The sequence below is a fragment of the Phacochoerus africanus genome, chromosome 2, assembly GCF_016906955.1.
Source record: "Phacochoerus africanus isolate WHEZ1 chromosome 2, ROS_Pafr_v1, whole genome shotgun sequence".
Classification (NCBI taxonomy): domain Eukaryota; kingdom Metazoa; phylum Chordata; class Mammalia; order Artiodactyla; family Suidae; genus Phacochoerus; species Phacochoerus africanus.
Window position 1 is genome coordinate 145684816 of NC_062545.1, and position 22248 is coordinate 145707063.

Here is a 22248-nt window from a genome sequence, read left to right on the forward strand (position 1 = left end):
TGGAATTCTCATATAGAATAAACTACTGAGTATAGAATAGATAAACAAGGATTTACTGTATAACCCAGGGAAATATATTCAATATCTTGTAATAACCTTTAATGGAAGAGAATCTGAAAAAGAATACCTATATATGTATGCATAACTGAACCACTTTGCTATATACCTGAAATATTGTAAATCAACTGTACTTCAATAAAATAAAATTAAATGTAAACCATACTCTCAAAAGTATGTATATATCAACAAAGAAGGATAATTATTTAAAAATAACATTGGTGGAGGAATTCCCGTTGTGATGTAGCAGAAACAAATCCGACTAGGAACCATGAGATTGAGGGTTCGATCCCTGGCCTCGCTCAGTGGATTAAGGATCCATTGTTGCTTTCAACCCCTAGACTGGGAACTTCTACATGCCTCAGGTGTGACCCTCAAAAGACCAAAAAAATAAAAAATAAAAAAATAGCATTGATGATGGAGGGAAACTGTGTTCAAGGGAATTACAACAAAGAAAAATTTTATATTTTGTGTAAAATATGTTTCCAGATTCAAGGAGAGAAGTCTTTTTAGTCTTTAGCTTCTTAATTCTCTTGCTAATTTTTGGGAGGATTTGGTGATTTTTTAATCTTTTTTATCATTTTTTTAATCCTAGAGGGGGAAAAAAAATCTATATTTTACTTGAGAAAAAGTAGCCATAACACTCCACCTTACCACTGAAGTTCTTTAGAATTCTCTAGTCATCCACCGATGTTTAAGCTGACTTAGCGAACACTCACCATTGCCCCCTGCCTGTTCTAGGATTCTAAATGTGAGTTTCTGTTCCAGGGCGCCTGAACTGGTGGTCCACCGTGTGCACGAGCTGTAAACGGCTTCTTCCTTTGGCCACAACAGGGGACGGCAACTGCCTTTTACACGCTGCCTCACTGGGTAAGCCCCACAGTGTAGAAAGAAAGTGGCAGTGCCCCAGGCTTGCTCTGTGCATTGTTAAAGGAGAATCATATACTAAGTAGAGCCATATCACTGTCATCTGGAGGAGTCCTCAAGGGGATGGTGCAGGTCCCAACCCTTCTTGTCAAGGACCTGGCAGGCTTGGTGGGGACATAGACCACATATAAGAAAAGACCTTTTGTGATAGAAGGAAGCCTGAGCAGAGCTGTGGGAATGGGCATAGAGATTGTGATGCAGAGCAATCAAAGAGGGCTTCCTGGAGGAGGTGAGGTTTCACTGAAGAACTTGAAAGAATTTGAAAAACTTGAAAAGGCATTAAGAGAGACACTCCAGGCAGATATACACAGAAAGGCAGAAATTAGCAGAGTGTTTGGAGTCAGGGCTGAGCTCTATTGGGCTTGAGCAGGAAGTCTGGGGAGCGGTGAGGAGGTTGAGTGGGTCTGGCTGCAGTTGATGCATTTAGACTGACAAAAAGGCAGATGTAGGCATTGCTCGGGTAAATAACACAGGGATGGGCGCAGTCAGAATATATAACAGGGAGGTCAGCAGCCTCCTCCAACAGAGATGTGAACTTCCTGGGTGCAGAAAGGGATAGCAACAGGTACATAGTGGTGGTGGGTAGCAATATTCAGATGACTGAGGGTCATGGTAGATTTTCTGACAGCTCAGATAACTCCTCTGGACTCAGGCTTATATACACAGGCAGATCTGGATTTGTGCCAGGGATCCCAGCATCAGGGCCAGCGGTGACATACCAGTCTTGAAGTGTAAGGTCCCTTTCCAGGGACAGGGCCTTCAAGAGGCCTGTTGGTCAAACTCACCACCTGGGATAAATACAACCTAGATCCAGAGCAAGGACCAGGCCCCAGACCTCGCTTCAGACCTATAAAAGCTGAGCTGAGATGAGACTGAAAAGGCTTAGAGGGAAATGTAGGGAGTCTGGGAAGGGCCTAAAGATGCCCAGAGGAGGAAGGAGCCCGAGAGCAAAGGGAACATTCTATGTTCTATGGGATCGACAAGGGATGATGAGAAAAGGCAAGGGTGCCCACCTACCTGCCCCCTTTCTGTTTCTAAACTAACACATTTCTTTCTTGACATCATAAAAGGATTCCACACCCATAGTAAAAAAAACAATTAGCAACTACACTGCCCAGCATTGGCCACTTTGAACATTTTGGTATATTGTCTTTCACCCTATGCCTGTTCTTCCAGGGAAATTATGATCTCACTGTGTCCAACATTTTTCCCTTAAAATTGTTTTGCAATTTTTTTTTGTCTTTTTAGGGCTGCACCCGTGGCATATGGAGGTTCCCAGGTTAGGGGTCAAATTGGAGCTACAGCTGCAGGCGTGTGCCACAGCCACAGCAACAGAGGATCTGAGCTATGTCTGCACCCTCCACCATAGCTCATACCAATGCCAGATGCTTAACTCACTGAGCAAGGCCAGGGATTGAACCCAAGTCTTCATGGATACTAGTTGGGTTTGTTTCTGCTGAGCCACAGTGGGAACTCCTCTATTGCAAAATTTCTACACCATTCTTCAAAAACATGTTTTTTGCTCGTTACATCCTGTTTCATCATAATATATGAACTACCTCTCAATTTTGGAATTTATTTCACCTTGATCTGTCTAAATCCTGGAGAAAGAATGTAAAAGAAGAGCTCTCTCATCTGTGTGACCCAGCAGCTTCTTTGAAAAGTTTCAGGGAATGGAAATACCTTGTCCTTCTGAAACTGCAGCATGCAGACACAATGTCCCTGTCACTACCACAGGTGGACAAGGTCACAAACCAGAAGGCCACCTGCCACTGTGGTCCTGTCTGATGGCAGGTGTTTCCCCCATGAGCAAGCAGGCCTCCAGGTCTGCCCAAGAAGGGAAAGCCTCCTGCGGGCTGGCCATACTCCAGCTGCAAGAGAGGCTGGGCTGTGACTGAGCCGGGTCTTTTCTCCTGGTACTTTGTTCCCCTCTTGCACTCAAATTGCTAAACCCCCTCGGAACAGGACTGCCCAAAGTGGCCATGCAGTGCTTATTGGACCTGTTGACCAACCCTGGCATTGACCTAGGGTGCGGAGCACACATAAAAATGACAGTAATCCTGGGCTTGTGGGCAAACATTTATGGGACAACGAGATCCCATAAATGGGAGCGGTGGAGTGTAGCCTGGGCCCAAGATTTGCCCTGCTTGAGGAAGAGGAGGAGGGGGATCTCCAGGCAGGCCTGAGGGAAAGCTTTGCTTGACCTGTTCATAAAAGGCTCCACCAACCACCATCTGAACATAGAAAAAGACCAAAGCCTCTCTCATAGGAAGGCTGCAGCAGCCCCCACCCTCAGTTATCACATATCTTTTCTCTAAAGCCTGCATAGCCAGGCAAAGCCTTTGATTATCAATCAGTACAGGTCACTGCTCTCTGAAAGCTCTCCAGAGGGTCCCAGTCCACTTCCAAGCCCACCTATCCCTCACCACCTCGTCCCCTCCACCCCAGCTCCATCCCCCCTTTCCCTCCCAGTACACTGTGTGGGCCCCTTGGGACCAGCCCATGGCCTTTCCTCTGCAAGGTACAGCAGACTCGGCTCCATCTTTCAACCACTCAAGTCTTGGCCCCAATGTCTCCACTCATGCTGTGACCAAACCACCCACCACCCTTCCTCTCTGCTGCTGCCCCAACAAAGCATGTTACATGCTAATTCAGTGGCTGCCTCACCTCTCCTCAGTGTGGCCTCCATGAGATTTTAGGAATTTGGTCTGTCATGGTTGCTGCTATGGGTAGTCCCAGTGCTTAGAACGGTGCCTCATCGCTATTATGGATGGGATAGAATTAATGGCATTCAACTGAATGAATGAATGAATGAATCCCGCCACTCTTTCCCTATGGCCCAAGCTCTCTCATGGTGCTTCGTCCATTGATTGGGTTTCTTGGCCAAGGGTATTCTCAGAGATGGTTGTCTTTATGACCTCTGGGCACCCAGCACTGGCTGGGGGGGTGGGGAGGAGACCCCTCCCCTGGGCCCAGATGTGTGCAGAGACACCTTATGGCTACAGGCATCAGGTGCGGCAGACCCCCCAGAAGCTGGGGTCTGAGTGGGTGGCAGTTTCAGTCACCTCCTGACTCGGCACCCGCTTCCTCACGTCCTCTCTCTCCTCTGCTCCTCATGGGCCTCCTGGCTGTAGGAATGTGGGGGTTTCACGACCGGGACCTGGTCTTGAGGAAAGCACTCTACACCATGATGAGGACAGGGGCAGAGCGGGAGGCCCTGAAGCGAAGGTGGAGGTGGCAGCAGACGCAGCAGAACAAGGAGGTGGGTGCCTGCCATCATGGCAGAGCTGGGACTATATGGCCAAGGCCATGGTGGGGTCCGAATCTGGGGCCTGAGCTCACGTCTTGGGAAGTCAGGCAGCCATGGCTCCATCCCCCCACTCACACCCACTGAGGAGGAGCCCATTACAACAGTCAGCCCCTGCCACAGCAACCAGATGGCCATCACACCACCTGTCCTGGTGTAACTGGAAACCAAGCATCCTCACATGCAAAGCTCTCCCAACTTGATGATGAATTGGTGACCTGTCAGCTGACTGATGGTGGCCACAGGGTGGCCCTGCCACAGCCCACAGCCCCAGGCTCAGTCTGTGCTCAGTCCAGAGAAACTCCTCATCCCTGAACTTCAGTGAATCTTGGCTTTTTGCTGGCCTATAAGTCCTTGAAGATGAGTCTGCCCATGGTCCTTGCACACGTGTCAGTTATCAGCTCCAGCCCAGGGCACAAGCAGGTTAAAGTCCATCATCCTCACCCCTGGCATTGACTCCTGCTGCTGAGTGATCTCCTGGCAGCACTGAGGTTGGAATTGATGGTTCTGAAGAAATCCTGTCTGGAGCCCATGGGGATGGTCCTAGACCACTAACAGATGTGGCCTGTCTGGGGGGCTGACTAAGCCGAAAGCTCTGCCCACCAGCCAGGTTCCCCTGGGTGGGGGGTGAGGAGGCGGCAACCACCTCCTGAGCTCGCCCCCCTTTGTGCCAGTCAGGGCTGGTGTACACAGAGGAGGAGTGGGAGCGGGAGTGGACAGAGCTGCTGAAGCTGGCCTCCAGCGAGCCGCGCACACACTTCAGCAAGAATGGTGGCACGGGTGGCGGGTAAGTGCTGCCCAGGCCTCCCCCAACCAACCTTCTCCCTGACTGCATGGGAAGTGGGGGGAGCAGCACGCGAGACCCCAGGAACAGGGTGATGGGGGCCGGTATGACCTGTTCAGGTGAAAGCGTGCACGGTCTCTTTGTGCATCTCACAGGAAGTGTGAGAGCTCACACATGTCTCCCTCCATTGGCGGGGGTGGGGGTGGGGCTCACAGCCCAGCCTGGGGAGGGCCCACACTTGCCAACACACTCACCAGGCTCTGAAGCCTCAGGCTGTGGGTTTGGGTTTTTTCAACTAAACATCTAATTTCCGGCTTCAAAAAGCCACACTGAGGAGTTCCCTGGTAGTTCAGCAGGTGAAGTATCCAGCGTTGTAATGACAGTGTTGCAGCTTGTTTCGCTGCTGTGAGGCAGGTTTGATCCCTGGCCCAGGAACTTCTGCATGCCAGGAGGCAGCCAAAAAAAAAAAAAAAAAGTCACACTGAAACAAAAGATAGCTAGACAAGCCCAGCGTCTCCCAGACGGGCTCCATGGACATCCTGCATGTGCCTGCCACACAGGCTCTGCTGCTGTGCATACATGGGCAGCAGCTGTTCTTGTAGACGCTGTTCTCGGAGGCCCCAGGTGTGGGAATAAAGGGTGCTGCCAACTGGGCAGCTGCAGTACCTCTGGCCCCGGTGTTTCAAAAGGCACTTTCATACTTTTTGAAGCCGAGGGCCAGATTGTCACCCCCAGAAAAAGTCTCAGCCAAACACAGGCAAACATGGCTATTGACAACAGGGAGACCCAAGAGAGGATGGGAGGCCCTAGACCAGATCTGCAGGTGGTGCATCCCAGTCCCCTACCCAACGTATTTCTGCATCCAGGTCCTCAGCCTCCAGGGCCTGGACTTCACAGGCCCAGACTCAGAAGCCCTGCAGAGGCAAAGTTGGGGCTTAGTGATAATAAGAAAGTCCATGCACACTGTTTCTTCAGGGTTGTTTTTGTGACTTTGTTTTAATCAGGTGGTGTGTCAACACCAAAAGTCTGTCCTATTTAGAATATTTGGGGACAAATATTCTAAAGACTCAATCTGTTCCTGAAAACTCTGCTCTCTTTTCCATGCTGCTGAGTAGTGCCTAAGATGGGTCTAAAGCGTTCTCTGCCATCCTTTTTCCCGATGCCTCTCCAGCCCCTGCCGCAGGGTAGATGCTGGTACATGGGATCCAATCCTTTGTCTCTTCCAGAATGGGGGAGGGGGACAGGAATGATAAGAATAACAAGTCATCGTGGCCACATACTGTATTCCCTGAGTTTTCCCATCTGGGAGACACTTGGCCAACAATCAGTGGCTGATCTGGGCCATCTAACTCCTAAGGCCACAGCCTCAACCCTGGTGCTGCTCCCTGGGATTGAAGAGGACTCAGAGCTGAATGAGAGCAGAGAGCCATATCCTATATCTGTATATCCCATGTCCCCTCTCAGCAACTTGTGTTTGCTGAGGTCTGGGCAGGACCACTGCGTCGAGGCCCTGAGGTGATGGGCAGTGAGGCTATGCCCCCTCCTCTTTCTCCCACCCCTTAAGCCCTGAGGATATGGGGTAGGGGAAGAGGATGCTGGACCAGCTAACCCTCACCCTGCCCACAGGTAGGGTGCTCAGGTGAGACCTGCCAACCTGATGGTAGCTGCCCACTGCTTCCAGTTGTCCCCCTCCTCCAGGACCCATTCACCATCAGTTTGGTTTTAAAGATGAAAGTGTGTCTAGTCAGGGTCGATGTGCGGCAAATGGCAGATGTTCACCAACTCAATATGTATTAACTGCCTACCCTGTGCTGTGCATTTTCACACACACTGTGTCATTCTAGCATCACAGTAACCCTGTGAGATAAAGATTATAATTCTCATCAAACATTTGAGGAAACTTGGATTCAGAATAAAAATGACTTGTCCAGGAGTTCCCCGTCATGGTGCAGCGAAAATGAATCCTATTAGGAACCATGAGGTTGTGGGTTCGATCCCTGGCCTTGCTCAGTGGGTTAAGGATCCAGTGTTGCCGTGAGCTGTGGTGTAGGTGTCAGACACGGCTTGGATCTGGCGTTGCTGTGGCTGTGGTGTAGGCCAGCGGCTATAGCTCTGATTAGACCCCTAGCCTGGGAACCTCCATGTGCTGCGGGTGCAGCCCTAAAGAGACAAAAAAAAAAAAGTCTGGTCCGGAGTAATACTTCTACTGAGTAGAAGAGCCATAGTTCAGACTCAGGTATTCTGCCTACCAGGTCCCTGATTTTCCTCCTACTCCCTTTTTCAGAAGCCTCTGTCTCTGTTATTGTAGGGAATTGGATTCTAGCTCTTTCCTATGGGCAACAGAAAGAGGCCTCTTTGTTTTCTAGGATATTGGATAACTTCAAGAGAGTTATCATTTGGGATCCTAGCCTTCATTAACAACAGACTAAACCTCCACCATAGTTGTCTTTCTCCATAAATGTACAGAAAGGCAGTTTCCACCTTAGCCTCCCTGAGACTCCCTTTCCTCACCCTCCAAAGGTTGAAAACCTTTGTAAACATTAATGCAGTGAGGAATTAATGAGAGGAATAATTTTAAGTTATTTAAATCACCAAGCCATTAGCAACAACCACTACACTTCTGGAAGGCAGAGAGCAAACCAGGACCCTCTCAGTTTGAAGAATACAATGTAAACCCCATTAGGGAAATGAAAATTAAAACCACTACATAACCTGTAAGAAGGTCAGAAAGAAAATATACTGGCAACTCCGAGTACTGGTGAGGATGCAAAGCAAATGGAACTCTCAAACATTGTGGGTGGTCATGTAAAATGACACAACCACTCTGGAATACAGTTTGACAGATTCTTGTAAATTTAAACACACGCCTGCCGTGTGATCCAGCAATCTTATTCCTAAGCAGTGCCTTCTCAACCAGGGATGATTTTGTCCCCGGTTGGCAAGATCTAGAGCTATGTTGATTATCATAGCTGGAGGGTGGGCTGGATACTGCTGGAATCTAATGGGTAGAAACCAGGGATTCTGCTAAGCATTTTAAAGAGCACAACACAGCACCCCCAACCCCTGCCCAAAAAAAAAAAAAAAAAAAAGGCAAAGAGTGGTCCAAAATTTCAGTAATGCCAAGGTTAAGAAAATCTGCCCCAGAGACATGAAAACATACATTCACACAAAGTTCTACATAGAATGTTAAAAAAAAAAAAAAAAAGGAGTTCCTGTCGTAGCGCAGTGGTTAAAGAATCCGACTGGGAACCATGAGGTTGCGGGTTCGGTCCCTGCCCTTGCTCAGTGGGTTAACGATCCGGCGTTGCCATGAGCTGTGGTGTAGGCTGCAGACGCGGCTCGGATCCCGCGTTGCTGTGTCTCTGGCGTGGGCCAGTGGCTACAGCTCCAATTCAACCCCTAGCCTGGGAACCTCCATATGCCGCAGAAACAGCCCAACGAAATAGCAAAAAGACAAAAAAAAAAAAAAAAAAAGTTCTACATAGAATGTTTATAGCAGTTCCATTCGTAATTGCCCCAAACTAGAAACAACTCAAATGTCCCTTGATAAACAGATTGGAGTACCTCAATACTATGGAATGCTACTCATGAATTAAAAGAAACAAACTGGAGCTCCTGCTATGGTGCAGTAGGATCAGCAGTGCCTCTGCAGTGCCAGGACACAGGTTTGATCCCAGGCCCAGCACAGTGGGTTAAAGGATCTGGTATTGTGGCATAGGTCTCAACTGCGGCTTGGATCTGATCCCTGGCACAGGAATGCCACATGCCGTGGGGTGGCCAAAAAAAAAGAAAAAACTATTGGAGTTCCCTGGCCTAGCAGTTAAGGATTCAGCCTTATCACTGCTATGGCTTGGGTTCAATCCCTGGCCTTGACCACATGCCACAGGTATGGCCAAAAAAAATTTTTTTTTGCTTTTTTTTTTTTTTAGGGCCACACCTGCAGCGTATGGAAGTTCCCAGCTTAGGGGTCGGATCAGAGCTTACACTACAGCTACAGCCATGCCAGATCTGAGCCGTGTCTGTGACCTATCTGAGCTGTGTCTGTGACCTATACCACAGCTCATGGCAACACCAGATCCTTTATCCCCTGAGCGAGGCCAGGGATTGAACCCAACTCCTCTCGAATACTAGTCAGGTTCATTTTTACTGAGCCACAGTGGCAACTACCCCCAAATTTTTTTAAAAAAAAGAAACTATTGGAGTTCCCGTCATGGCGCAGTGGTTAACGAATCCGACTAGGAACCATGAGGTTGCGGGTTCGGTCCCTGCCCTTGCTCAGTGGGTTAACGATCCGGCGTTGCCATGAGCTGTGGTGTAGGCTGCAGACGCGGCTCGGATCCCGCGTTGCTGTGTCTCTGGCGTGGGCCAGTGGCTACAGCTCCAATTCAACCCCTAGCCTGGGAACCTCCATATGCCGCAGAAACAGCCCAACGAAATAGCAAAAAGACAAAAAAAAAAAAAAAAAAAGTTCTACATAGAATGTTTATAGCAGTTCCATTCGTAATTGCCCCAAACTAGAAACAACTCAAATGTCCCTTGATAAACAGATTGGAGTACCTCAATACTATGGAATGCTACTCATGAATTAAAAGAAACAAACTGGAGCTCCTGCTATGGTGCAGTAGGATCAGCAGTGCCTCTGCAGTGCCAGGACACAGGTTTGATCCCAGGCCCAGCACAGTGGGTTAAAGGATCTGGTATTGTGGCATAGGTCTCAACTGCGGCTTGGATCTGATCCCTGGCACAGGAATGCCACATGCCGTGGGGTGGCCAAAAAAAAAGAAAAAACTATTGGAGTTCCCTGGCCTAGCAGTTAAGGATTCAGCCTTATCACTGCTATGGCTTGGGTTCAATCCCTGGCCTTGACCACATGCCACAGGTATGGCCAAAAAAAATTTTTTTTTGCTTTTTTTTTTTTTTAAGGCCACACCTGCAGCGTATGGAAGTTCCCAGCTTAGGGGTCGGATCAGAGCTTACACTACAGCTACAGCCATGCCAGATCTGAGCCGTGTCTGTGACCTATCTGAGCTGTGTCTGTGACCTATACCACAGCTCATGGCAACACCAGATCCTTTATCCCCTGAGCGAGGCCAGGGATTGAACCCAACTCCTCTCGAATACTAGTCAGGTTCATTTTTACTGAGCCACAGTGGCAACTACCCCCAAATTTTTTTAAAAAAAAGAAACTATTGGAGTTCCCGTCATGGCGCAGTGGTTAACGAATCCGACTAGGAACCATGAGGTTGCGGGTTCGGTCCCTGCCCTTGCTCAGTGGGTTAACGATCCGGCGTTGCCGTGAGCTGTGGTGTAGGTTGCAGACGCGGCTCGGATCCCGCGTTGCTGTAGCTCTGGCGTAGGCCGGTGGCTACAGCTCTGATTCAACCCCTAGCCTGGGAACCTCCACATGCCGCGGGAGCGGCCCAAGAAATAGCAACAACAACAACAAAAAAAAAGACAAAAGACAAAAAAAAAAGAAAGAAACTATTGATACATGCAACAACTTGCATGAAATTCACAGGCACTATGCTGAGTGAATGGATCAAACCTCAAAAAGTCATATATTGTATATATGATTTCATTTACATGGCATTATCCAAAAGACAAAACTACAGTGATGGGGAAGAGACCAGCGTTTCTTTTACTTGCTCATGCGTATCCAGTTTTCCAATATCATTTCTTAAAAAGATGAAGTTCCCTTCGTGGCTCAGTGGTTAACCAGCCCAACTAGGATCCCTGAGGATATGGGTTCGATCCCTGGCCCAACTCAGTGAGTAAGGATCCAGCCTTGCCCTGAGCTGTGGTGTAGGTCACAGATGTGGCTCAGATCTCACATTGCTGTGGCTGTGGCATAGGCCAGTGGCTGCAGCTCTGATTCAACCCCTAGCCTGGGAACCTCCATATGCCACAAGTGAGGCCCTAAAATGAAAACAAAATAAAAAAAACACTATTCTTTCATCATTGAATGACTTTTACCTTTGTAAAAGGTGTTTTTCTTTTCTGTCTGGCTTACTTCACTTAGTATGATAGTCTCTAGGTCCATGCAGGTAATGGGAGGGTATACCAGAAACTGGTAACTATGTCACACTATGGGGTGACTATACAATTTATCATCCAAAATGGTTCATTTAGGGAGGGAGAGTGGATACTAATATTTCGGGACTGATAAGCAGGACCTTCCTGAGCAAAACAGGAGGTGTGGTCACCTCACCTTGGGAAGGGGGCAGGGAAGTGTCCTGGGATGCCTGCACCCAAGCTGCCCCTCTTTGTGGCCAGACAACTGCCCCTGGGCAAGATCCTTCCAGCTGCCCAGACCAGCTTCCTTGTCCATGACATGGGCTCTCGCTGGGGTGGCCTCTAAGGGCTGTGGCTGCCATCTAAGCCAGGATGCCTCTAAATCTGCCCTGTGCCTTTTTGCTCCTGCCATCAACTTCTGGGGCCTGAGAGGCCATCAGGACCTCAGCCCACTACCTTTGCTTCTTGATCCCACCAAGAGGGCTGCCTGGCCTCTTGCCCAGGTCACTTTTCACCCCTGCCTCCCTCTGGGAGTTTCTCTGGGTGGGTAAGCTGCTGCTGTGCTCCAGATTCTCCCTCCCCAGGTACACACTGAGGAAGAGGTGACAGGTGCCCTGGGAAACAGGTGTGTAAAGGGCCCAGAATGTGCAAGGAAGTTCTCAGACACACCTGGACATGAGGATAAAGCAGTTACATTGTGTGTTGATCTTTTTTTTTTTCCTTTTTTTGCTATTTCTTGGGCCGCTCCCGCGGCATATGGAGGTTCCCAGGCAAGGGGTCGAATCGGAGCTGTAGCCTCTGGCCTACACCAGAGCCACAGCAATGCGGGATCCGAGCCACGTCTGCAACCTACACCACAGCTCATGGAAACGCCAGATCATTAACCCACTGAGCAAGGGCAAGGACCGAACCCGCAACCTCACGGTTCCTAGTCGGATTCGTTAACCACTGCGCCACGACAGGAACTCCGTGTTGATCTTCTTAACAGTCAACACCAGGGTTCCTATCGTGGCTCAGTGGTTTATGAACCTGAATAGTATCCATGAGGATTCAGATTCGATCCCTGGCCTTGCTCAGTGGGTTAAGGATCCATTGTTGCCTTGAGCTGTGGTGTAGGTCGCAGATATGGCTCGGATCCTGCACTGCTATGGCTGTGGCATAGGCCGGCAGCTGTAGTTCTGATTTGACCCCTAGCCTGGGAACTTCTATATGCCACAGGTGCAGCACTAAGAATGAATGAATAAATAAATAAATAACAGTCAACACCAATTATTCAGTATTTTAGGGATTCTTAAGTGTCTTTTCCCAGAGGCCAGATTCTGTTTACAATCCCATGTCTAGCATTCACTTAGTAAACTCACAGGAAGATGATATGAAGCCTTGGGGTGAGAAGTGGACGTGAATATTCAGGACTGGTTTTGCTAGAACTGATTTCTACTAGCGGGTTTGTTCGGTTGCAGTAAGTCACACCAGCCATCACTATTCCAAAGTCTAATTCTCAACATAATCCCATTTGCCCCTCAGAGGAGCCTGAGGAGTTTAACCAACTTTCTTAGCCTGTGTTCAGTGAACAGAAATGGTTGCTGAGGCTCCAGAAGCACAAGGGCATGGCTGTGGCATTGAGGGGCGAGTACAGAACCAGGACCCCCAATTCCAACCTGCTGCCTGCACCCTGCAAGCAATGAGCTGGGAGCAAGTAGGGAAGAACATTGGGACTCTCCAGCTGCCCCTAGAGTAGAGCTGGGTCCCTCTCTGCCGCCTCCTGGGTCACTGAGCAGAGTCACAGTTGACCTTTGGCTTTCATGTTCAACACTAAAACAGAAATGAAGAAAGGTCACTGTGCTCCAGGCTCTCTCTTCCATAACACCCTCCCAGTTGGATCCACCACCCCCAACACTGCTACCCATGTCTGGTCATGAGGCCCCCAGAGCATCTGCATGACCTCAGCTCTAGCACAGATTTCGGATGGATGCACAGACAGGTGGATGGACAGAAGGATGGATGCATGCAGTCATAGATGGATGAATATGTGTATGGATGGATGGATAGATGGACAGGTAGGCAGGTATATGGATGGGTGGACAAAGGATGGATGCATGCAGGGCTAAGGCAAAAAAAATGCAAGATGAACCATCCACCTTCTTGTGTTGGAAAGCAAGGATGTGCTCTAAAAAATGATGGGGGCTGTCACAAGGATGCATATCCAGCTTGAATGAGCCCAGCGACCAAATCTGGAAGTTTCTGAGCTTCAAAAAAAATCACTAATGGGTTATAACCCATTGAACAAAATAGAAGCCAGGAATCCAGAGTAGCATTAATATATCAAGCCTTGGTAAGGAGTGAACTGTGTGTGTAGGTTCCAAGTTCTTCCCCATAAAATGCAGATTAATTATGGAGGGACAGTGAATAGCTCTGAATGGGGTAGCCTGGTCAATGGCCCTGAGAAAGACCCAGTCAACAGCAGCCACCCAATTGGATATCCCAAGAAAGACGAGGGGCAACCCATCTGCTCTGATTGTGAGGAAGCACAAACCCAGACTAGACATTCTACGCAATACCTGGCCTCTGGTTCAAAACAGCCCAGGTCCTGAAAGTCAAGCACCCTGAGGAATGTTTGAGATTAAAGATGGCTGAATGCAGTGTGTCACCCAGAACTGGAACACTTACTCAAAAAGCATCACTGGGACAGCTGGTACACAGTGACTGGGTCTGTCACAGTGATCAGATGCATCAGTGTATTAGTGATTAGGTGGATTCCCAGTGCTCGTGGCCAGGCTGTGGTTATGTTCGGAGAGCACCCTGTTCACAGAAAATTCACATGAGGCCTTGCTAGAATGATGGGATTTCAGGCCTGAAAGTTACTTTCAGATGGTTTCGGAGGGGAGGGGGGGGGGAGTTATTTATACTCTGCAACTTTTTGTGAGCTTTTGGGTACTGCCAAGTTTTTTTTGAAGTATTAAAATAAGGTATATTGAGGGGATCCCTGGTGGCTCCATGGGCTAAGGATCTGGCATTGTCACTGCTGTGGCACTGGTTACAGCTGTGGCATGGGTTTGATCCCTGGCCTGGGAACTTCCACATGCTGTGGGTGTAGCCAAGAAAAAAAAAAGTAAATTGAGTCACCCAAAAAATAAACAAGAAAAAACTATAAGTACAGTAACAACAAAACCCCACAGGTGATTGTGATATGTTCCCCAGGATTCACAGACTGTTCTAGAAGGCATTTGCGCAGCTAGCTATGGGCTGTGTGTGTAGAACCATTTCCCCAGGCCACCCCACCCCATATTCTCAAGCAGGGCCACATTTGCTGACTCTGGCCCCCACCTGCTCAGACCTCCCTCACTTAATTCTGGGTACCCTCCATTCAAATGCCCAAGGGGTACCACCACCTTGGCTGGCACCACAGATGCCCTGGCTGGGGGCCCTGGCTCTTGTTTCTTCCCTCTGTGGGGGCCAGCTTGTTGACCTCTAGACTAGTTCTCTGCCCATGTCTTGAGTGGAAGCAGTTCTTGGATCTCACCCTTTCCCTGAGTCTCAGACAAGGGCCAGGGGACAGGGTTGTGGGGGCTCAGTGGCCTGGATAGGGACAATCTGTCATTCCTTCCCATTCAGGGCAGCCTTCCCACCACCCTCATCTGTTGGGGTTCTGCTAGAAAGGCCCTCAGATCTTGGTAGCAATGAGCCCACCAGCCCGTCAGCTGAGTCCAGGCCTACCCGCCCCCCAAAGGTAAAGCTTCAGCCTAAGCTGCTGGATTGAGCATAAATGCAAGAGGAAGCCTCCATCCCTCCTGCCCCCACTGCATCCTCATCAAGCCCCCAGAGAACCAGGCCCCCTGTGGCCACACGCTGTGGATGGGCTGCTGCTGCCACCAAGGAGACCACATCTGAAAGGGGGCTAGCTGCCAATGTGGCCAGGTTCTCTGCCTCAGCATCTCTCCTGAGACTACCCAACCCAGGGTGGGAGTGGAGAGCTGCAACTGGCATGTTTGCTGTCGTTGGGTGGTACCAAGGGAGGTGGCCGAGACAGGCAGGGTCCATGCAGAGAAGGTCCAGAGGGAGGCGTTCTGTCCTCCATTCCCCATCCCAACTCAGTCCAGTGACAGGCTTGCTTCGCTGTGTCCCCCAGTGTGGACAACGCCGAGGACCCTGTGTACGAGAGTCTGGAGGAGTTCCACGTCTTTGTCCTCGCCCACATATTAAGGAGACCCATTGTCGTTGTAGCAGATACGATGCTAAGGGACTCAGGTGGAGAAGGTAAGTTCACACATAATGAAACAGGTGTATTTTATGCACCACCCAAAAGGCATGACATCCCAAGAAAGGGAGAGATAGCTAAACATAAGAGCTGATCCCCTGGAAGGGCACAGAGCCATATTCTGCCTGAACAAAGATCCTCTTATTTCTCCTTGTGTTTCTTTGTTCTTCTCTGTGTCAGGAGTGATTACTCTTGGCCATCCATCACCCTGTGTGTCAACCACAGGAGAAGTCTGGCTGAGTGGGGACAGGGATGAACTCTTAGGGGCTCCCAGCCCCACCCAGTGCCTCCATCTTCCAGCAGTGCCAGCATCATCCCAGGGTCACTCAGCCATTCCAGGCCCTTCCTGCTCCTCTGTTTGTGTGTTAAAGAGGGGAAAAGGAAGGCAAAAGTATGAAGTCACATGCAAGGCAGTGGTTGGACCAGTACTGTTGGAAGAAGAGGAAGGGCCAGAGGCTTCCCAGGGCCTGCACCTGCTTCCTGGGGCATCACACATGCTCTCTCCTTCAGCCAGGCCACCTCCTCCCTGGGCGGACATTGCCTCCTGCTTTACAGAGAGGATCCAGAATTACAAAGAGGCCACACAGTGTGCCCCCACCCTTGGATGAGGTCTTGGAGGACCAGGGTCAACCCAGGCAGGGAGCTCTCCAGGCATGTCCTTCCTTTGACCTTTCTGCTGGAGCCCACAGGACACCACTTTTTCTGAAGAGGAGGGACAGAGGGGGGCCAGGATGATGGATGGACCAGGAAAGTCACCCCAGTGTAACTGTCCTGACCTCTTGTGGCCATGGTTTTCATAGTGGGCAGGAAGCCACGGGTATGTGCGTCCCCCGCCCCCCAGTACCGCCTCCAGCAACAACATCCTGCTGGGGTCTGCAGCAATCTGGGTACAGAGCCAGGCCTTCCATCAGGGCCCCTGTACCCAGCAGATTCCAAAGGGGTGGGTCCCCACTTCCTTCCTTTGTACCTGTGCTGGAGGATGCAGCAGGACCCAGCCTTTCTCTCCTGGGGGCATCCTGAGTTCATCAAAGACATCCCTGAGGTTAACTGTCCTTGCCTCCTGCTCAAAGAAGTGTAGTGAGTCACTGACTTGAAGACCAAGAGGCAAGTTTCTTTGCGATTAAAAAGCAGATACTTCCAATAGTTACTGTATTTTAGTTAGAGTTAGGCTTTCCCCCCCCTCTTGGTAAGGAAATGGACAAGACTGAGTCCTGGTCACTAAAGGAGCCAGTCCCCTTCTCTCATTTCCCTTTTGATTCACAACTTGGGACTGGAATGCTCACTGAGCTTCTCAAAACCAAGAACAAACCCTTGAGAAGCACAGATGTTGTGTACAGATGCTTTCATGAAGACGGAGGGAAGAGGTACATCCAGGAAAACACAGGTCTCCTAGTGGCCATCAGGGCACGTCCTTGCTGACCGTCTCAGATGGGTATTTTGATCACCTGGTGGAACTCAGGGCAGCAGGCAGACCATGGAGGTCACAGCAGAATCACCTCAGCCCTAGTCTTCCTGATGGGGCACAGGGACAGCCTAGCCAGGAGGAATCTGCCCGGTGGGGGAGGCACGGAAGGATCCCCTGGACAGAAACAGGACTTGCGGTCTAATGGGCCTGGCCCCTTCGAGCCTGTGGAGTGAGCATCAGTACCCAAGGCTTCAGCATGAGCCCACCCTCCCTTCTCTCTGCCCCAACACCTCCCTCAGGATGGGGGAGATGCCGTTCATGCTCTTTCTAGCTCCACTACCCTCACCCTTGTTTGTGTCTGCAGCGTTTGCTCCCATCCCGTTCGGAGGGATTTACCTGCCTTTGGAGGTGCCTCCCAACAGATGCCACTGCTCACCTCTGGTTCTGGCCTACGACCAAGCGCATTTTTCTGCCCTTGTGTCCATGGAGCAGAGAGACCAGCAGAGAGAACAAGGTATGCCAGCCCTCCGCTTCCCTCTGACACTGCACAGGGTTAGGGGGGCGCTGGGCAGGGCTGGAGACAAATGTGGAGCCCTCCCTGGGGCACACACTCAGCAGTGATGGGTTTTGTACTCATGCAAAAAAATATTATCGTTGAAAATAATACCATTTGCAGCAACATGAATGGACCTAGAGATTATCATATTAAGTGAAGTCAGACAAAGACAAATATCCCATGTCACTTATATGTGGGATCTTTAAAAATGACGCAAATAAACTTATTTATGAAACAGACCCGAAGACATAGAACACAGACTTGTGATTGCCAGGGGAGAGGGGTTGTACGGGAGGGAAGAACTGGGAGTTTGGCATTAGCAGAGGCAAATTCATATATGTAGGATGGATAACCAGCAAGATCCTACTACATACCACAGGAAACTATATTCAACTATATAAGCCTATAAGGGAAAAGAATATACATATATGTATAACTGAATCACTTTGCTGTACAGCAGAAACTAACACAACACTATAAATCAACTGTATTTTAATTAAAAGAATGACAAAGACAACTTTTAATTTAAAATAGAAAGCAGGGAGTTTTCTGTCGTGGCGCAGCGGAAGCGAATCCAACTAGGAACCATGAGGCTGCGTGTTCCACCCCATCCTCGCTCAGCAGGTTAGGGATCTGCATTGCCACAAGCTGTGGTATGGGTTGCAGACGTGGCTCGGATCTGGAGTTGCTTGGCTGTGGCACAGGCCAGCGGCAACAGCTCCGATTGGACCTGTAGCCTGGGAAACTCCATATGCCCTGGGTTCGGCCCTCAAAAGACAAAAGACAAAAAATAATAATAATAATAAAATAGGAAGCAAATTAATAATTTCACCACACTTAGATAGCCTTACTGTGGTTCTCTTTCACACGTATGCATGTTTTATATGGAGTAATTCATCTTAGATGTAATTTTTTAAAAACCCCTCTAGTGCGGGGTCGGCAGATTGTGGCCCACCATCTGTTTGTAAATAAAGTTTAGTCAGAACACAGCCACACTCATTCAGAGACGTCATGTCTGTGACTACTGCTTTTGTGCCCTAATAGCAGAGTTGAGAAGCAACCCCAGAGACTGGCCCACAAAGACTGAAATATTTACTAACAAACACTTGATGGAAAATGCTGGCCAGCCACTGCTCTAGAGTAAGCCTTTGACTCAAAAGATGGATATTTCCATTTAAGTCATGATATATGAGAGTTTCCCACCATGAGCCATGTCGATACTGCAGAGAGTCTTGCCAGGCTGGCCACATAAGCTGCTCACTGCACGATTCTAACCATGTCACACAGACCCATGTGCAGCCTGTCTTAGCATGTTATGTGTCTGCTGTGGAGATGTCGGGGTTTTGTTTGGAATTTTTACTGATGGATGTGTGACTAGCTGGACAATGCAGAGGAAACTCTTCCTTTTGTCACTCCTCCGTCTGGTTAGATGGAATTCAAAGGAAATTAGGAGTTCCCTGGTGGCTCAGTGGGTTAAGGATGCAGTGTTTTCACTGCAGTGGCTTGGGTTGCTGCTGTGTCACAGGTTCCATCCCTGGCCCAGGAACTTCTACATGTCATAGGTGTGATGAAAAATGAAGGAAGGAAGGAAGGAAGAAAATTAAAAAAAAAAAAAGAACTCCCACAAGACTGAAGGAAGGAAAGACTGATCGGTTTCAGGGTTCCTGCCATTGGATGTGATCCCAGGAAGTCCCCCGACTCCTGTCACATGATGGGCGTGCAGAAGAACGGGAGCAGGCCACCTGGAAGCCACGTGTAACAGGACTGTCACGTCCTTTCCCTGTACTGTTTACAGACATCTCCCTTTGACTTCAGGAAGACATATTTCATCCTTAACACATGGTGCTGTCGGCCTTTTCTGAAATCCCTCTTGAGTTTTGGACAGTGAGTGCCGGCACTGCCCTCATGCCATCTAGCTCTTCTCAAAGTTCGTGACAGCTTTGGGGAGAAAAGAAGACCCTTTCTCAGGACAGGGATCCAGGCCAAGGGGTGGGGGGATGAGGAGGCTCTGTGTCCAGCCCCAGAAACTCTCTGTGGTCAGGGAAAGATCAAAGTTCCAGGGCTGGCATCTCCAGGTCCCTGGGGTGGGGCGTTCAGTGCCTGGCCCGCTCCCCATAGAAGGCACTGGGCTCTCCCTCAGGCCTTCCAAATACTGCTCTTTTTAAAAATTTTGTTGCAGTGTTGTTGATTTATAGTGTTGTTAGTTTCTGCTGTACAGAAAAGTGATTTAGTTGTACATTCAAATATTCTTTTTCATATTCTTCTCCCTTACAGGTTTATAATATAGTTGAATATCGTTCACTTGTTGTTTATTCACCCTGTATATACTAATTTGCATGCTAATCCAAAACTCCCAATCCTTCCCTCCCCACACTCCCTCCCCCTTGGCAATGACATTCTCTATGTCTGTGAGTCTATTTCTGTTTCATAGATAGGTTCCTTTGTGTCATATTTCAGATTCCAGATATAAGTGATATCATATGGTCTTTGTCTTTCTCTTTCTGACCTACTTCGCCTAATATGACAATCTCTAGGTCCATCCATGTTGCTGCACATGACATTATTTCATTTTTTTGTGTGCGGCTAATATTCCATTGTATATATGTACCACATCTTCTTTATCCATTCATCCATCAGTGGACACTTAGGTTACTTCCATGTCTTGGCTACTGTGAATAGTGCTGCAGTGAACATTGGGATGCATGTATCTTTTTTTTTTTTTTTTTTAGGGCTGCACCTGTGGCATATGGAGGTTCCCAGACTAGGGGGTCAAATCGGAGCTATAGCTGCCAGCCTAAACCACAGCCACAGCAACTCAGGATCTGAGCCACGTCTGTGACCTACACCACAGCTCATGGCAATGCCAGATCCTTAACCCACTGAATGAGGCCAGGGACTGAACCTGCAATCTCATGGTTCCTAGTAGGATTTGTTTCCGCTGCGCTACAGTGGGAACTCCTGCATGTATATTTTTGAATTATAGTTTTGTCTGGGCATATGTCCAGGAGTGGGATTGCTGGATCATATAGCAACTTAATTTTTAGTTTTTTAAGGAATCTCCACCCTGTCCTCCATAGTGGTTGCACCAGTTTACATTTCTACCAATAATGTAAGAGGGTTCCCTTTTCTCTGTACCCTCTCCAGCATTTGTTACTTGTAGACTTTTTAATGATAGTCATTCTGACTGGTTTGAGGTTGTACCTCATTGTAGTTTTGAATTGCATTTCTCTAATCATTAGCAATTATGAGCATCTTTTCATGTGGCTATTGTCCCTCGGTTGAGATTCGGCTTCTTGATGTTTTCAAGGCCAATATGAAGGTGTCCTTCAATGAAAGGACAAACGTGGAAGGGTTAGCTTAGACCCTCATGGGAAAGTGTTGCAGAGGTGTGGGTGGTTTCACCTCTGAAGGCTTGTTTTTCCCATAGCTGGGTTCTGGTCCCAGCTTGGGTCCTGAGAGGCTGTGTCGTGGGCTCCTGCATTCCTGCCTGCTGGCTTCCTCCTCTGAGGGATATGGTCCCTGGCTCCATGGCCCTCCGTGACAGAGTGAGAAAGCATGGCCAAGTGGAGAGGCAAGGGAGGGCATTTCACGTGTATGGAGCCGGGGAATCCACCTGAAAAGCAGAGCTTCCAGGTTCAGGGTACCCACCCTAGATATTTCTGGCCCCAGGACATCATTCAGCTCTTCTTGACCAACAGAAGCTGCATTCACATAAGTGTATGTGAGCTCCCCGCACCTCAGCAGCTCGTGTGTGGGTGTCCTGGGACCCGTCACAGCTGGTGGTGGATAGTTTACCAAATAATATCCTGCCAGCTCTGTAGACCCAGGCCCCAGCAGATGTTTGGAACGTGACAAGTCTCACAACTCAGCTCCAGAGGAAAGGCGTTGTGCCATTGGACCAGCAGAGCAAAGGGCAGGATGGCTGGAGATGTGTCGAGGGCCCCGAAAGCCTGCTGTGGGTGCCAGGCACTCTGAGAGCTGGGTCTGGGTCTGGGAACCAGCAGCTGGCATGTGGCTGGAGGGATAGGAAGTGGGTGGGCTCCAGCTCTCGCACGTACACCTGCATAGGCCAGAGCCATAGGCATGTCCACTCAGCAGGTGTTTACTGTGACAGCACACTTGTGACAGTGATGGTACCTGATGGCCCACACCTGGCATGGTGAGTGCTTGAGGTTGAATTTTGTTCTTTCTGGGGGCAGCCGGGCCTCAGGTGTGGGTCTGAGCCAAGCGGAACCTCACCAAGTGATCTCAGCTCCCACAGGGACAGCTCGTAAGTGGCCATAATGAGCTCCCCTGCCTGGTGCCCCAGACTCCAGGACTAGTGTCCCCAGACTAAGGGCCTCAGGGAGGAAAGCCAGAGGTAGGAGGTTGGGGGGGCTCTTTGTCAGGCACCTGCTGGCCCCGTCAGTTCTTCCTGCCCACAGCCAACAAGAAGACAAAGTCCCAGCTCAGCTGGCACAGGGACTTGAAAACTACAGTGATACCAGTTTCTAAGATGGAACAGGGCATCATCCTCTGAAGCCAAGATAAGAGACTCTCAGACCACAGCTGGGCCTGGGCTTTGGGACCTAGTGCGAGGACTATGGTCTCAGAGCCTGGGACAAGGCAGGGTACGTGGCACTTAGAACATCAAGCTCCAGGGCACCTGCTGGTCCCCACCACTGAAAGCAGCCATTATGCAGTCACCATGGTGCCCTGCCTCATGCCTGTGATGGAGACCAACAGGTACAGTCATCGCAGGCCCCAAGAGTCTTATCCTTGCATCTGAGGAACAAGATAAAATGTGGATACAGCACAGGGCTGCTCCTCCTTTTGCTTGGCCCAGCGTGTCTCACCTGGGTGTCCAAGCTCTGATGGCTTAAAATTTCAGGAGGCATCCTTTAAACCTCTCCTCTGAGGGTCTTCCCTGTGTTCAAACTACCTTGGCAAAGAACCCACGGCTTTC

At 49.4% G+C, this 22248-nt stretch overlaps 1 protein-coding gene across 1 annotated transcript in view; it reads left to right on the forward strand.

Annotated features, from left to right (window-relative positions):
- The window catches only part of OTUD7A (OTU deubiquitinase 7A), a 126217-nt gene that overhangs the window by 85521 nt on the left and 18448 nt on the right, over nucleotides 1-22248 (forward strand). The window contains exons 4-8 of the mRNA XM_047766867.1: nucleotides 826-927; nucleotides 4119-4246; nucleotides 4966-5078; nucleotides 15214-15341; nucleotides 17112-17261. Of these exons, the coding sequence (XP_047622823.1) occupies nucleotides 826-927; nucleotides 4119-4246; nucleotides 4966-5078; nucleotides 15214-15341; nucleotides 17112-17261 (621 nt within the window). The remainder of the gene's footprint in view (nucleotides 1-825; nucleotides 928-4118; nucleotides 4247-4965; nucleotides 5079-15213; nucleotides 15342-17111; nucleotides 17262-22248) is intronic.